The sequence below is a fragment of the Monodelphis domestica genome, chromosome 7, assembly GCF_027887165.1.
Source record: "Monodelphis domestica isolate mMonDom1 chromosome 7, mMonDom1.pri, whole genome shotgun sequence".
Taxonomy (NCBI): Eukaryota; Metazoa; Chordata; class Mammalia; order Didelphimorphia; family Didelphidae; genus Monodelphis; species Monodelphis domestica.
Genome location: NC_077233.1, coordinates 80,161,200 through 80,178,323, shown reverse-complemented (window position 1 = coordinate 80,178,323; position 17,124 = coordinate 80,161,200). Strand labels below are relative to the sequence as shown.

Sequence of the window (17,124 nt, the reverse complement as noted above, 5' to 3'; positions counted from 1 at the left end):
TCTTAGCCAGGCTCATGGATATTTATAGCAATCAATCTTATTTATTAAAAATTTTGTTTTTTTATCTCTACTTTTGGATTAAGTACTAAGTATTGTGCTTGGCACATAGTTGGTGCTTAATAAACATTTGTTGATGGCATTTTGCCAAATTATCCTTAATAAGCATTAGTTAAAAATACAATATTGAGAAAAAGAAGATAGATGTATTATTTTATACAGTCTCTAGCAAGAGAAATGAACATTCAATGGTTTGCCTGTCATATGATTTGATACTAGATCAGTGAGATGACAACTTTCAAGTCACCTGATTATATATGTTCTAGGGTTTCTGCATCAATTGAATGTATTTGTTGTGTGTGACCAACACAGACAATGAGGTAAAGGGATCATCTCACTTTTGAGGGTTTATAAATTTCTTTCTCCCCTTTTATAATCCCTTGATTCATGGAACTTGAAGGTTCTCCAAAGGACATATTGCATAATACTAGTTCATATTATGTACCTTTTTCTCTTTGAGTTTCAGCTTGCTTCCACTAAATAGAGCTTGTGTTGGATCTAGGTCAGGAAGTTCTGACTTCAAATTCAGCTTCCATCACTTAATATCTACATGATATCACTTAACTTCTATCTATCTTTGTTTCCTCATATATAAATTTGGCAAAAAAAATAGCACCTACTTCCCACGGTGTTTGGGTTAAATAAGATGTTTGTAAAGCACTTTGTAAACCTTAAGACACCATATAAATTCGAGTTGTTATTGTTCCTGTTGTTATTATAATATGGTAGGAAATCATGAATTTACCTTTGTGAGTAGTATTATCTCCAAAAACTCCTAACACTGTTATTTGCATCTTTTCCCAGGTCCTATCCCTCTCTGAATTTCTCTGGCCATGCACATTATTTCTAATTTTGACTGTGCTTCGCTTCCAGGAACCACCGAGACACAGAGAAAATTGTAAGTGTAACATTTATTATTCTTTTATTAAAAACAAAACAAAACAAAACAAAACCTCATTTGAGGCCTCACTGGAGCATTTAGGTAACATTGCATTTTCAGGGGCTATGCCAAATTAGTTTTGGCAGCACTTAGTAAACAGAAAGATTTGGAGTGGAGATGCCTGTGATGAACTCTATGCCTGTTGCCCACTGGTCAGTCTAGTTAGGAGAGTCTCTTTACCAGGTTGACTACAGGGTGATGACTTTTTTGAGGCACTGAAACTCTTAAAGGCTATCTAGTAAGTTTGAGGTCTTGCTTTGGTAGTGGGGTACCAACACTAATTAAATCACTAATTCTGGAAGGAAGTATGATTCTGGAAGAAGTATGAAAAGTAAAAATATTAATAAGAATAAAAGTACAACCCTTTTATATAGTTTATTTAAACCATTAGAAAAGAAGATAATTGGGAGAAACCCACAATACACTCAGGATCAGTCTATGTATACCAAAATAGAGTTAATTTAAGTGAGATTGTAGAGAATGCACTGCTGTGATAAAGAAACTAGAGTTTCTATTTAGTAAAATTGTTTTCTAAAAGAAACTATGAGTCAGTCAGTCACTCTACAAATTTAAAATTGGCCTAGAAAGAATGGATGGCACCAGATTGTTAAGACTTATATTTTGTCTTAGAGCCGAAGCTTCACAAAAAGGGGAATGATATGGTCAGTCTATTTTTAGGAATATAACTGTGTGATGGATTTGATAGGGGAGAGACTTGAGTACAAATTAAAAAAAACTCTAATTACTCTTTCATTCAAATACTTGAAGACTGGTCATGTCTCTCCAAGTCTACTCTTCTCCAGACTAACGCTATTTCCTATGGTCCTCTGCTCTGGTCAGACCTGGAGGATTGTATCCGATTTCATCATATCCTGATGAGGTAATTAGAAATCATACCATAAAAAGATCTGTTGAAGGCATGAAAGGTGTTTAGTCACCATTAAAAAAACTTCCCAGTAAAAGGGTATTTTATATGAGTCATAGGGGAATTTCTGTCATTCGTATTTTAATTTAAAATAGAGATTTTTTTATCTTTCAACAGTGGTACAGATGTAAATATTTGCCCCTCAGTTCTAAATGCTAACCAGGGGCCCTTTATATTTCTAAAAAACCAGAAAGACCTTATTGATATCTTTTGTTTTTATATCATAAAATTTTCTCTCAAGTTCTTCCTCAACCTCACACTCATCTCATTACAATAACAACAAAAGATGAAAAAAGTTAATCCAAACTAACCAATATATCAAAAGCCTGAAATTATATGCAATGTTCCTCACCAGTCTCCACCTCTGCAAAGTAGGGGGCATCAGGGAAAAGGTACCTTCTTATATCTTTAGGGTTCTGCTTGGTTATTACCATTTAGTTGTTTTTTGTTTTTATTTCTTGAATACTTTGATCACTTAAATAATTTTCCTTGATCTGCTTATTTCACTTTATGTAATTCTCTTAATCTTCCTAATTATAATATAACTTTGGCGTATAGAAGAAATGGGTCCTCTGAAATTCAAGGATAATTTGAGCTATTTTTATACCAATGTTTTAAAAGTTTTAAATCTTTTGAAATCCAGCAGTTTGTTTGGCTGTATTTTAATAGACTAAATACTAAATGTACAATAATAATCTTATTTACTTCAATGCTTGAAGGATTTGCACTTTCATTGGAGAGATACTCCCTTCACTGATACCAATAGCAATCCCTCTAGAATTTAGAGGTTGGTCTTTAAGATTTGGGAAACTAGATGGGCAGTGGAGAGACTATTGGCCTCATTATCAAGAAAACTCATCTTCCTGAGTTCAAATTGGGCTTCAGACATTTACTTGCTGTGTGACCCTCGGCAAATCACTTCACCTTGCTTGACTCAGTTTCTTCATATGTAAAATGATTTCTAGAAAAAATGGCCAACCAATACAGTATCTTTGCTGAGAAAAGCTCAAATGGGGTCATGAAGAATAGAACACAATTGATAACAACATAACAGAAGAAATTCATTACTCTGTGGTCAACTTGGAGATACACCAGTTTGAACCTTGCAAGGCAGAACTTCAAATGGCAGACATCTCATATTTGATACTCTTCTAGTTTGTTAGGATATACTCCCCCCATATTTTTACTTCTTGAGCTTGTCCTCCATTGTTATAACCATTCAGGACCTGTCATTTCCCTAGTGAAGTAAGGCATTTGAGGAATTCTTTAGTATAACATCTGATACCAAATAGATGTTTTCTTTATTGGTGGAGGTGAAGGGTTTGGTGGTAGAGAGAGGCATCAGGGGGAAGATGAACTACCACACATTTATTGAATAGTATAGTGAAAAAAATACTGGAGTTAGAGTTAGGAAAAACCTGAGTTCAAATCCCATGATTTACACATATAGGATGTGTGATTATGGGTAAATTATTTCTCTTTGTTAGGTTTTGTTTTCTCATCTGTAAAAATGGATTGCTGCACTTTTAAAACCAGAAACACTATGCAAATGTAAGCTTTTTTTTGATTCAGCATTTATAAAACATGGAAGAGGTGATGTGCTATAGTGGATAGATTGTTCTTCTTGGATTCATAAGTCTCAAGTTAAAATTCTGGATCATACTGGCTATATTACCTTAAGCAAGTCATTCAATTACTCATTGCAAATTAACTTTAAGACTATAAGTCTTAAGCCATATGGCAACTTGCATTGGTAGAGGGAACTTCCTTACTTGGAGTCCTCTGTGCCAGTTGAATTATAGATCTGTTTAAAAAAAGAACAAACCTCTAAAACATTAATCCTTTAATAAAGATTTTTCATTCCCCTATACTTTCATTCATCTGTTCTCTGTTGATCAGGAAATTCTTCAAGAAGTCAATGAAAGTTGTAAACATGATGTATTACCTGAAATGGTTTAAAATAAAGAATTGACTTTAATTCAATTAATTTCTGTATTTCTACAATGAAAGCCTGAATGATGAATGAAATACAATCTCCTTGTTTGGGAGAAGATATTAGGTTCATAATTTAGCTAGGTTCCTGTAGAGCACAGTCTCAGTTCCAGGTCTTTTAGAACCCTGTGCAAGGCTTCGTTCCAGGCATCCTGATTTCTCTGAGAGGTTTACAGAGTTTTCTTGTCATGTTAGTTGGTTATAGTATCCCCCCTAGAATCTCGCAAGTTCCAAGGTTGTTAATGATACAGTGCTCCCATGTTCTTAAAGATGACCTATGATGGAGAATCATGCAGATGCCTGCAATTTGAGAAGAATAAGTGAAATAGATCAGAAACAAACACCCTGAGCCCCTTTCTTAGAGTTGGGTCAAACAAATCAGGAGAAAGACATTTTTTGAGAGAGAAACCTGATTTCCACTGTCTGGACATAGCACAGACAAAAAAGAATAATTCTCCCAGTCATGCCATTTTTAAAGATGTGGCCAATCAAAGAGGCTCTGCTAAGTTACTAAGTAGAAAAAAAACAGAATGGAAGGGGAATTTTCCAGGAGCAGGGGTCTTCCTCCTAGGAGATCTGGACATGTTCCAAAAGTTCCTTACAGAATTAAGTAGCCCCTGTTACTTGAACCTAGGTCTTCTGTCACTAGATCTACTTTTTTTTTAATATTGCCTTCCTTCTTTATAGGGGGAAGGGCTGTGCACCATTACTAATTACTTTAGGTGTTCCTTAAAAGCTATGTGGCATAGATTACCTAATTTTGTTATAGAATCATACATATAATATAGTAAACCTATACTGATCCAAGACGTAAACACTCATAAGACCTAAATGTCTGAATTTAGAAATAATTGTTCCTTTTATTTTTGTGAGAGAAATAAATTGATATTGACTTCAAAAAATTTTCAGAATATTTCAGAATCTGACAAATCACAAGTCTTTCTCATGTCAATAATAATGTACAGTGATAACTGATGTTCTTAATAATGACCTAAAGATACTACAAGATTCTCAAGCACTTTTGCAAACATAAAAAATACTAAATTATATTCAGTATAGTTGAACTGTTCAATGTATTTTACTTATTTTTTTTGGGAGTAACATTTATAATATATATATATATATATATATATATGCATGTGTGTGTGTGTGTGTGTGTATGTTAGGCCATTAACTAAAATAGTCAATTGACTAGAGCCTCCTATTCCCCAGTTATTCTGGACAAGTAGTATTTTGTTCTGCTGTGTTAAGTATGCCAAGGTATAAGGAAACAAAAAAAAAAGTATTTGGGGCAAAATGTCTGGATTATTGGGGCAGCTAGGTGTCCCAGGAGAATGAAAAATAGGCCTGGAGATGGGAGTCTCTGATTCAAATCTGTTCTGTTAGGGGTAAAATGAGGGGTTATTGACTGAATATATTATGCTAGTGATCACCAGGGATTAATTCAATCCCAATAAATTATTCAAATCATTTGGGATTTTTATGGTGGCTTTAATTACAATAGAAGGCAGAAATTAAGAGGAAGAGAGAGAGAGGAAAGAGAATTTAAACTGCTCCAGCCTGGGCTGAGCCAGGCAGGAGTTCAGAGGCCTTGGTAAAGGGACCTTCTCAATCTAGCTCAGCTACCAGCCACGAGGTCTCCTCCAAGATGAGGCATATCCTAGGAGGATAGTGCTTTAGGAGGTAAAGGAAAGGAGGAATCAGGCTAACCCACTCATCAAGCACACTAAGGACACCACTACGAGCTCCCCATGCTGCCAAGCCCAATGAGAGAGAGCCCAGAGAGAGGAAGTAACACGAAATATTTAGACAGTTCTTTGCATCACTTCCTGCTTCTCACATGTACCAGTGGTAGCTTAAGCTTGATTTAGGAGAGCCCAGGGGGTCTGTCAGTTGTTTTCTGATTTGTTACTTGCTAGTACATGTTGGTCATAGGCCATTCCCCTTAACACTTAATCCTTAAGTGGGGGTGTATACATTCCTGGTTGCTAGAATTTTAAGACTAAGCAAAATGGAGAAAATCTAAAATTCACAGTACTTCCTAGATTTGTAACCCTGGGCAAGACACTTAAATCCAATTGCCTAGCCCTTACCACTCTTCTGTCTTGGAACCAATACTTAAGGATTATAAAACAGAAGAAAAAATTTTAAAGTACATGGATTATTAGTCAATGTCTATTAAGGATTAATATATTTAAGAAAATTTAGATTATTTTTCATCCAATTTTTTCTTTGCTTTCCTCTTTCATTGCTTCCTCTCAATATCAACTGTAGTTAGCTGCTTAACTCTCAAGTGGTTCATAATTCATGATATCTCACCTCTTCTTTGGATAAACAGCATGATCAGTGATGGAAGGATATCTATAGTCCTTGTGATATTGAAGGGGATACTCATTCTTCCATATATATTGTAAATTTTTGCAATTAGAAGAATAATGGTGCTAGGAGAATGTAAGCTCTTTGAGGGCACACAACCCCTTCCCCTGTTTGATTTTTGTCTTCATATTTCTAGTACCTACTAGGGTGCTTGATACATAGTAGGCCCATAATAAATGCTTGTTGAATTGTGATGAATTACTATTGATGATAATTTGGAAAATAGGAATGGAGGATGGTGATTTTGGAAGAGGGGAAATCATTAGATATGAAAATTCTCAAAGGAACAGTGGCAAAACCAGGATCTTTCTTCCTCCTTCCATCACATGTAATATGAGGGTTATTTGCAGGAATTATGAGTGATTCCTCGAGTACTTTTAACCTCTGATTCTGGTTATATTTTAGAAAGAGACCTTGGTACCTTCTAGATATGGAGATTTCCTGTGTTCCAGTCATTCTACAAATGACAACATTTTGAACCTTGAAGAGGGCAAAGAAATTTGACAATATATTCTAAGTTCCTTGATGGCAGGAGCTTTTTGCCTTTTTTTTCATTATATCTTTTGTCCCTAAGTTCTAAGTATACTTGCTATTGTATTGACTTTTCAAAGTCTGTCCAACTATCTAATGGATAGAGGTAGGTCCAGAACTTTGGTCTCACCATGAATAAACACTCAAAGTATCTCCACTATACCTCCATATTTCATGTGAAATTTCTCTGTCTAAAAAACATCATCCATAGATGCTATTGTTGCATGTTGTCTCAGCTCTTGTTTCATTGCTTTGTTTTTTTTTCTGGCATTTGTACATAGGTTACCTGCAGCCCCGAAACTTGCCAAGCCAAGGAGTTTATCCCTTTGTCCAAAGCCTCCTTTGTAATGCTGGCTCTAGATGCAAGAACACCAGTTATGAAGTGCCAAAAGACATCCACTTCCGGTAAAAGGCATCTTTTTAAATATGACTATGAAGGTGGAGTAGAAGGCAGTCTCAGTATGTAGAGTTAAACATCATCATTTGGGAAGGGGAGGATTTGAACAAAGTAAATATATGAATTATAATTTTTAAGGACATATAGTAAACCTAACCAGTAATAAATTATTTCTTATTCGGCATTTTTCCAGGTGTGTTTTAGTGAATAGATATTAATTTCTAATTAGCAGTTCTATTTGCATGCAATGAATACATTAAAATACTTAAAACCTTTATTCTCTGTAGTTTTTTTGTTTTTTTTTTGTTAATTGCCACATGCTAAGGAAAGTTTTGTTTTTGCTACATGAGATAATTTTTGCAAAACAAAGACGGAATTGGCAATGTTTATTCTGGAGAAGAGAAGACTTAGGGGAGCAGTTATAGTTGTTTCCAAGTATTTGAAGGATAATGACATGGAAGAGGGAGCAGACTTCCTCTTGGCCTCAAAGAAGCAGGAACAGTGAGTGAAAGTTGGGAGTGGTAGTGGTCTCTAACCCTTGTATAATGCCCATATCCCAACATGGTTATCTGACAACACTTAAGAGCTTGATGCATAAGTTGTTTATTTTCCTTGAGCTAACATGGATCCAGAGGCTACAAATTCAAAAGGATCTCTATGTCCTACCTGAAAAAAGGCACAAGGAGGTAAATTGAGTCTTGATGTTAGCAAAAAAAATTTCCTAACAATGAGAGCTGACCAAAAGTAAAATGGTACTCAAAGAGAGAGAGGATTCTCCATTCTCATTAGAGGTCTTTAAGCACAAGCTGAATGACCACTTGTTGATGCTTTGTAGTGGGAATTTTTTGTAGGAATAGATAAGACTAGAAGTGGCCATTGAGATCTCTTCCAAATATTAACTTTTCTGTGATCCTGATTAAAATTTGTGATATCCTTATTAGCATTGAGGGGCACTATAGTATAAGGGAGGAAGTCAGGAAAACTTGGGTTCCTTGGAGTCAGGAGTCCTTCCTCTAGCTCAAACTGGTTATGTCATCCTGGAAAAGGCATTTGACCTCTTAATGCCAACTAATTCTTAAGTTTATAAGTTTTAAAGAAGAGGCTCATTTTTACTGGTAGTATTGCTTATGAACAACAAACTCCACTAAGTTCAGTTTAAAAATTATATCTATCTATCTATCTATCTATCTATATAAATGTGTGTGTATGGAATGCATAACTTTTATATAGTATATATGTATAATATATAACTTTTTTTTGTGAAACCCTTACCTTCCATCTTGGAATCAATACTGTGTATTGGATATAAGGCAGAAGAACAGTAAGGGCTAGACAAGGGGGGTTAAGTGACTTGCCCAGGGTCACATAGCTGGGAAGTACCTGAGGCTAGATTTGAACCTAGGACCTCCCATCTCTAGGCTTAAATATATATCTTACAAACAAGGTCTAAAGTAATATGTGTATGACATATGTGCATGTAGGTACAGTATAGAGAATGCACATATACATAATAATGTACATACATGAATATGTGGGTAAACACATGTATACATACAGTGTTCCAAGGTCAGTGCAATTTTAAGTGACTCCAAAGTTAGCCCTCTAATGGATTCTTTATACATACAGACACACAGACACAGACATACACACATTCACACAAATTGGTGAACATCAGTTTTTTATCTACTTTAAACATATACACATTTGTAATCGCATCTATGCGTATATCTATAGTGCTCTCTCTCTCTTTCTCTATCCCTCTCTCTTTTTTTTTCATGTGTATACATGCATGTTGTAGTACTACCATTAGTACAAATCAGTGGTTGAGCTATCAAATATAGTCTCCATTTCTGTGCCATGAGCCCTTCAAAGTTAATTAGCACAAGCTAGGTTATATTATATCAGATTATGAATTAATGGAATTGAATGTTGTAGTTTTATTAATTTTAAATATATATATTCTTAAAGACTTTTTCTCTGCTAAGATTAGGAAGAGACAGAAGCAGGGGATGGTTCTGATTGTAAATTTAAACAAAGACCTCTTCCTTTGATCATGAATGTATTTGAGTCCCATTTATCTTGCATCAGAAATGGTAACAACACACTTATGTTCTCCACTTAATAAGGATCTCCCCCTTAAATTAAAGAGCCTTTTCCCTTTGTGATAAATGCTTTTTTCCAACTCAGATTTGTGTATTTTACTCTGGGGAACATCAGCTCTAGAACGTTGGAATTTGGTTCTGTGAAATGAAGTGGAAAAAAGAAACTATTGGAAAATGATTAAAACCATAGTGATGACAACATGATTATTTTTCTTTTCTTTGTACATTAATGAGCATATGAAATTTATTCTCTTAATGGGGACCAGTTGAATAGTTAGTAAGTCTCATCATCCTTATCACTTTGAGTCTTCCTTTTCTCTACCTGTCTATTGGTAGGAATGTAAGTTATTCACTTAATCCATGTCATGTGGGAGAAAGAACTGTGAACCAGAAGCCTAGAGACTCAGATTTCCAGGACTAAGTCTAACACTAAGAGACTAGCCTCAGGCAATAATTACACCTTAAAGTTAGAGAGTTCTTATCCCAGTATGTGTCAAAGATGGACATAGTGTATAGACACAGTGAAGCTGGAAATGAGGGACATAGAGTCAAAGAGTCATGGAGTCATAGAGGACTGATATCCAAGTCAGGAAGATCTAGGTTCAATTCCTATCTCTGTTACATATTGGCTTAATGACCCTTAACCTCTTAGGGATTTAGACAATCCTCTAAGACTATAAATTGAAGAAGAGATTTTGTAGAGTGAATTTCCTTAACTTAGAGTTTCCTATAAAATTAAACCTTAGTTTCAAACCCTTTTCCTGTGCTGCAGAGCTACAACTTGGGCATAATGATTTATCTCCATTTTCTACCTCCAAATTTCAGTGTACTTCTTTTTGTTTGACAGCTGTCATGGATTTAGGTCTTGTTTTTTTTTCCTCCTCTTCTTCCTTTCCAATTCTGCCTTTACTCCAATGCTCTGCTAAAGTTCAATGGTGGTGACATATAACCAGCAGTTAAACCTGAGCACTGTGTTTGGAGAATTACTTCTGTTGGCAGTTTTGGTAGCTTTCAGCAGAGGGGCCAACCACCCCATTAGTCCTGTTGTCACTAGCTGAATTCTAAGTAGTGCCTGAGAGTTGGCTAAAGGAGAGAGGGAAGTAAGAGAGAAAGAGAAAGGCATTGGGCAAGAGAGGATGAAAAAGCCAAGAAAGAGGAAACAATGAGGGATGATAAAAAATAAGGATAAATCGAATGTGATCATAAATTCAATTTGATTTCAAAGCTCCAGCTGAAAACATAGTTTTCAGAGCAATGTAAGAGTTTATATGTTGGTGTAAAAACAGTGAGCGGCAGTATTTCTCTTTTAATACATACTTGAGATTCTGCTTGGATTAATTTAGCTCATGACTATCAGTAAAGTTCCTTATCCACCCTGGTCAAGTTTACATTTGGGAGAAAACCCAAGTTTCATCTAATCTAGGCTATTATAAAAATTAGTTCTGCTATTAGGGTCCTTGACACGGAGCTTCCATTCAGTCATTTGGAGAAACCTTTGGAGTAAAAGTCCTAATAGGTCCTGACAGCGATTAACTAAGTATATATGCATTCCATCCAGAGTTATTCTGACTGTGTTTCAAACTACAACTAACAATAAAACAGAAACCAAGCACCGCTGCCATCTTAAAGTAATTTTTGCAGCAATCTTTTGACTGTCAATATTCTTCTTCAGATAAGTGATGCCTTCTGATAAATGTGTTTCTTTTTTCTTTGCCTTCACTATCTGTCTCTATTCCTATAGTACTATATATTCCAATGGCTATTACTTATAACTCTTAATTCCCCAGAATGTTCTCTGTGTGATCACTTACACATCTCTGATATTTTTGATTCTTCTTTTCCTTTTATCACATACTACATTTTTCTTTTTTCATTTTCAAATATATAACTTTGCAGAGTCATACTTTTTCGAGTTAAGGCACCTATCTGTATATTAATCTTCCCAGTCTGTACCTTTTATTTTACTTATGAGCAAGATGAGGCCTTCAGAGATTAAGTGACTCACTCAAGACTGCACAGGTAATGAGTAGCAGAGCTAGAATTAACTAGGTCTTATTCTCTACTTAGAACTCTTTCCTCCATACCATGAATATGCAGATTCAGTTCAATTAATCATGCATTTATTAAATACCTTTTGTGTACCAGGTACTGGGGATACAAAGACAAAAACTGACATCAGTGCTAGGCATCAAACAACTATATTCTATTAGGAGGGAAGATGGGATTTTAAACAGCTAGAAAGCTTAGATTGAAAAACATTGTACAAATAACCAATCATCATAAATTTCCCAGCCTTCCTTTGAAGCAATGGAAAGCAACTAAAGTATAAGGTGGGGTGTTGTGATCATTCTTTTGTGTTCAATTTAACTATTTTCTGGTATTGTACTTGTAGAGGATTTAATTGAAAGCATGCTAGGTGTTTGCATTTGATTTGTAGAAACGAGATTTATCCATTTAAGAAAAATCAACTTTCACTTAAAGCAATAAATTTGTCAAAGCAGCTTGAGTAAAATTTCTTTGTTCTCCAGGCAAAAGGCATTTTCATCCTCACTCCTCACATCCTCTTCAAAGCTCATTATCTGCAGGTGGGATCCAATTCTATACAGAATTCAGTCTGCTTCTTTCTGCTGACAAATACCGTTCTTCAGCTTGTCTATGTTCCAGCCAAAGCTGCCAAAGTCATATGGACTGATCCAGGCCCTCTGAGATGGGCACCAAGTCCCTATTAATCTCCTTGTTTTTTTCTCATTGCTGTCAGCTTTCTCTCATCCTGAGATAAATGTTATTTGGTCACCTGTCCATTGAACAAATGTGATGTAATGTTAAGATCACTGGACTTGAACCGATTCCATTAAACAAATATTTGTTAGACAGTGTGCAAGATACCATGCTATACTCCGAGTTTACAAAGAACAAAACAATAACTGTACTCAAGAAGCTTTGGTTCTATCAGAGTATAGGATGTGTACCCAGATAGGTATAGTATCTAGTAAGGAGAGAAAGAAGATAAAGTAAAGGAGAGATTCAGACAAAATGTCCTAGGAATATTTGGAGAGACAGAGACGCAGAGAGAAATGCACACACACAGAAAGGTAGGCAGAGGAATAGAGAGACAGAAAGTGATAGAGAGAAAGAGATAAACACTCATACAGAGACAGGTAGACAGAGGCTTAGAAAGATAGAGAGACAGACAGTGAAAGAGAAAGAGACAGAGATACACATTTACACAGATTGTGGACAGAGGCAGAGAGAGACAAAAAGACAGAGGCAGGGAGACAGAGACAGAGAAAAACACACACACACACAGGCATACGTAGGTAGAGCCAGAGAGTCAGAGCCCTCAAGACAGAGAGAAACAGAGACAGAGACACAGAAAGAAACGCAACACACAGATAGGTAGACAGAGGAATAGAGAGACAAAGATACAGAAAGACAGAAAGTGACACAGAGGCAGAGACAGAGAAACACACACAGAGACAGGTGGACAGAGGCAGGGAGAGACAGAGACACAGAGAGAAACACACATACACAGATAGGTAGACAGAGGAAGAGAGAGACAAAGTGACACAGAGGCAGAGACAGAGAAACACATACAGAGACAGGTGGACAGAGGCAGAGAGAGAGACAGAGACACAGAGTGAAACACACATATACAGATAGGTAGACAGAGGAAGAGAGAGACAAAGATACAGAGAGACAAAGTGACACAGAGGCAGAGACAGAGAAACACATACAGAGACAGGTGGACAGAGGCAGAGAGAGAGACAGAGACACAGAGTGAAACACACATATACAGATAGGTAGACAGAGGAAGAGAGAGACAAAGATACAGAGAGACAAAGTGACACAGAGGCAGAGACAGAGAAACACATACAGAGACAGGTGGACAGAGGCAGGGAGAGACAGAGACACAGAGAGAAACACACATATACAGATAGGTAGACAGAGGAAGAGAGAGACAAAGATACAGAGAGACAAAGCGACACAGAGGCAGAGACAGAGAAACACACACAGAGACAGGTGGACAGAGGCAGGGAGAGACAGAGACACAGAGAGAAACACACATACACAGATAGGTAGACAGAGGAAGAGAGAGACAAAGATACAGAGAGACAAAGTGACACAGAGGCAGAGACAGAGAAACACACACACAGACAAGTGGACAGAGGCAGAGAGAGACAGAGACACAGAGAGAAACACACATACACAGATAGGTAGACAGAGGAAGAGAGAGACAAAGATACAGAGAGACAAAGTGACACAGGCAGAGACAGAGAAACACATACAGAGACAGGTGGATAGAGGCAGGGAGAGACAGAGACACAGAGAGAAACACACATACACAGATAGGTAGACAGAGGAAGAGAGAGACAAAGATACAGAGAGACAAAGCGACACAGAGGCAGAGACAGAGAAACACATACAGAGACAGGTGGACAGAGGCAGAGAGAGACAGAGACACAGAGAGAAACACACATATACAGATAGGTAGACAGAGGAAGAGAGAGACAAAGATACAGAGAGACAAAGTGACACAGGCAGAGACAGAGAAACACATACAGAGACAGATGGATAGAGGCAGGGAGAGACAGAGACACAGAGAGAAACACACATACACAGATAGGTAGACAGAGGAAGAGAGAGACAAAGATACAGAGAGACAAAGCGACACAGAGGCAGAGACAGAGAAACACATACAGAGACAGGTGGACAGAGGCAGAGAGAGACAGAGACACAGAGAGAAACACACATATACAGATAGGTAGACAGAGGAAGAGAGAGACAAAGATACAGAGAGACAAAGTGACACAGAGGCAGAGACAGAGAAACACATACAGAGACAGGTGGACAGAGGCAGAGAGAGACAGAGACACAGAGAGAAACACACATATACAGATAGGTAGAGGAAGAGAGAGACAAAGATACAGAGAGACAAAGTGACACAGGCAGAGACAGAGAAACACATACAGAGACAGGTGGATAGAGGCAGGGAGAGACAGAGACACAGAGAGAAACACACATACACAGATAGGTAGACAGAGGAAGAGAGAGAGACAAAGATACAGAGAGACAAAGTAACACAGAGGCAGAGACAGAAACACACACACAGACAAGTGGACAGAGGCAGGGAGAGACAGAGACACAGAGAGAAACATACATACACAGATAGGTAGACAGAGGAAGAGAGAGACAAAGTGACACAGAGGCAGAGACAGAGAAACACACACACAGACAAGTGGACAGAGGCAGGGAGAGACAGAGACACAGAGAGAAACACACATACACAGATAGGTAGACAGAGGAAGAGAGAGACAAAGATACAGAGAGACAAAGCGACACAGAGGCAGAGACAGAGAAACACACACTGAGACAGGTGGACAGAGGCAGGGAGAGACAGAGACACAGAGAGAAACACACATACGCAGATAGGTAGACAGAGGAAGAGAGAGACAAAGATACAGAGAGACAAAGTGACACAGAGGCAGAGACAGAGAAACACATACAGAGACAGGTGGATAGAGGCAGGGAGAGACAGAGACACAGCGAGAAACACACATATACAGATAGGTAGACAGAGGAAGAGAGAGACAAAGATACAGAGAGACAAAGTGACACAGAGGCAGAGACAGAGAAACACACACAGAGACAGGTGGACAGAGGCAGAGAGAGACAGAGACAGAAAGTGACATAGAGAAAGAGACAAACTCATACAGAGATAGGTGGACAGAGGCTTAGAAAGACAGACAGTGATGCAGAGAAAGAGACAGAGTTATACATTTACACAGATTGTGGACAGAGGCATAGAAAGATAAAAAGACAGAGACAGGGAGACAGAGACAGAGAAAAAGACACACATAGGCATACGTAGGTAGAGCCAGAGAGTCAGAGCCCTGAAGACAGAAACAGAGACAGAGAAAGAAACACACATAAAGACAGAGATAGATAAATAAATAGAGATAGAGATAAAGATAGAGAGATGGAGATGAGGGATAGGGATGGGCAGGAAAGGAGACAAAGAAAGAGACAGATGACATGTCAAGTTTAAGGAATGGCTGGTAGTCTAGTCAGGCTAGAAGGTAGAGTGCTTGAAGGGGAATACAGTGAAATAAGGTTTGAAAGGCAAGTTAAAAGCCTTTTGCAGAGGACCTTAAATGCCAGGTAGGAAGAAGTTTGTATTTAATCCTCAAGGCAATAATAGGGAGCCATTGAAATTTTGTGATGTTGTCAGATCTGTGTCACAGGAGGTTATTTGGGTAGTTCTGGGATCTGGAATAGAAAGACTAAAGATTTGAGTGAGCTGTTCTCTAATTTTATGACATTCAGCAAGTTCTTCTCTCTCTGATTCTCAATCTCTCCGTTTTTAAATGGAGTTGGATTAGATTATCTTTAAGAACTTTCCCTTCCAGCTCTCATATTCTGTGAGGTGGTGAATTTTATTTTTTTTCTTATGTTGTTCAAAGTTTGTTTCTTTTAAAGTGAGTATTTCACCTGCTGTTACCTTTTACTTTTCATAGTCAATGTTTCCCATTCATTCCTTAAGTTTTGGCTTGAGGGCCAGCCTCTGAGCTATGAATGATTTTTAGATTAAAAAATATATTTGTTTAAAAATGCAAAAAACATTAATGACTCACACAACAAAAGCCGCATAGGGCCAGAATGGGCCTTAAGGCCCATAGTTTTCCAGTTGCTGCCAGGTTATATTATTTTACCACCAAAATCTGGGCCTTCCATGCTGTGTTCTCCCTCCATTTTCACTGTAGCTTCCAGATAATTCTCCATAGTTTTGTACTTTTTGTGTCTTGTACTGGCTTATATGAAAACTAGCCATGCTAATATTAGAGATTGAACTAATTTATGGACAATTTTTCCTGTTGTCCCATCCCTTTTGCTTCAGAGATCCCACTCTTTCAATTATTCCTATTCTCTGGCCTCTCCAGTCTCTCACTCTTCACTGGCTCCTCTCTCTCTGCCTTCTAACTTATATAACTTTTTTGCTATTTTCACATGTAAAGATAAACAAAACCTTTGCTTAGATGCCTTCACAAATCATAATTTCTTTTCTCTCCAATCTTCTACTGTTAAATTTCTCTAATGAGTGGGGCTTGATACCTTTATACTTTTTATTTAATTTATTTATTACTTACTCCTTTAGTCCTTGAAAACTTCTTTCTTTCCCTCTTTACTGAAAGTACATTCTTTTAATATGTTCCTTTAATCAAATATACAATTTTAGTAGCCTCTTCTCAGTCCTCTTTCTCTTTGGTCTTTTGGGAGGTTATTGGCATTCATACCAGATAGCCTTTCTCCAACTCTCTCCTTACTGAATGTCTCTTTGACACTAACTACAGCAAATTTCAACCAATTGGCTGGGGCTTACTGAAAAATCCAGTATATTTTGAAGCCTTTTCATATCTGTCTTCATGAAACACTGCCATCTTGCTACCCTGCTTTGCTGGGACTTCTTTTCAGAAGGTATAGTTGGCAGTCACATTCTCTTGCCTGCAATATTCAGCAGCTTTGCTTAGAGGACTTCAATATCTCTTCCTTGAATATTAGGGAATATCAGGGAAATATTAAATATTAAAGGGATTATTAAAATATTAGGGAAAGTATAAGTAACTCTTTTTAAGGAAAAAACGTTGTGGGACTTCTGCTCCTCCATGGTTCACTTGCTTAGTTATCCTCCCTTTTGGACACTGTTGAATTTGCTGGATCACTACCTCCTTTGTCCTTCATGAATGAGTTTTAACCTTCTTAGCTTCTTCCCATTTACGACTATGATTTCAACACTTTCTTCAATGAC

The 17,124-nt window shown here is 37.3% G+C and overlaps 1 protein-coding gene across 1 annotated transcript in view; it reads left to right on the top strand.

Moving 5' to 3' along the window:
• The first annotated feature begins 341 nt into the window (after positions 1–341).
• Positions 342–17,124, top strand: part of ABCA13 (ATP binding cassette subfamily A member 13) — a 497,021-nt gene continuing 480,238 nt past the window's right edge. The window contains 3 exon segments of the mRNA XM_056806268.1: positions 342–377; positions 862–955; positions 7,103–7,226. Coding sequence (XP_056662246.1) covers positions 342–377; positions 862–955; positions 7,103–7,226 — 254 coding nt within the window.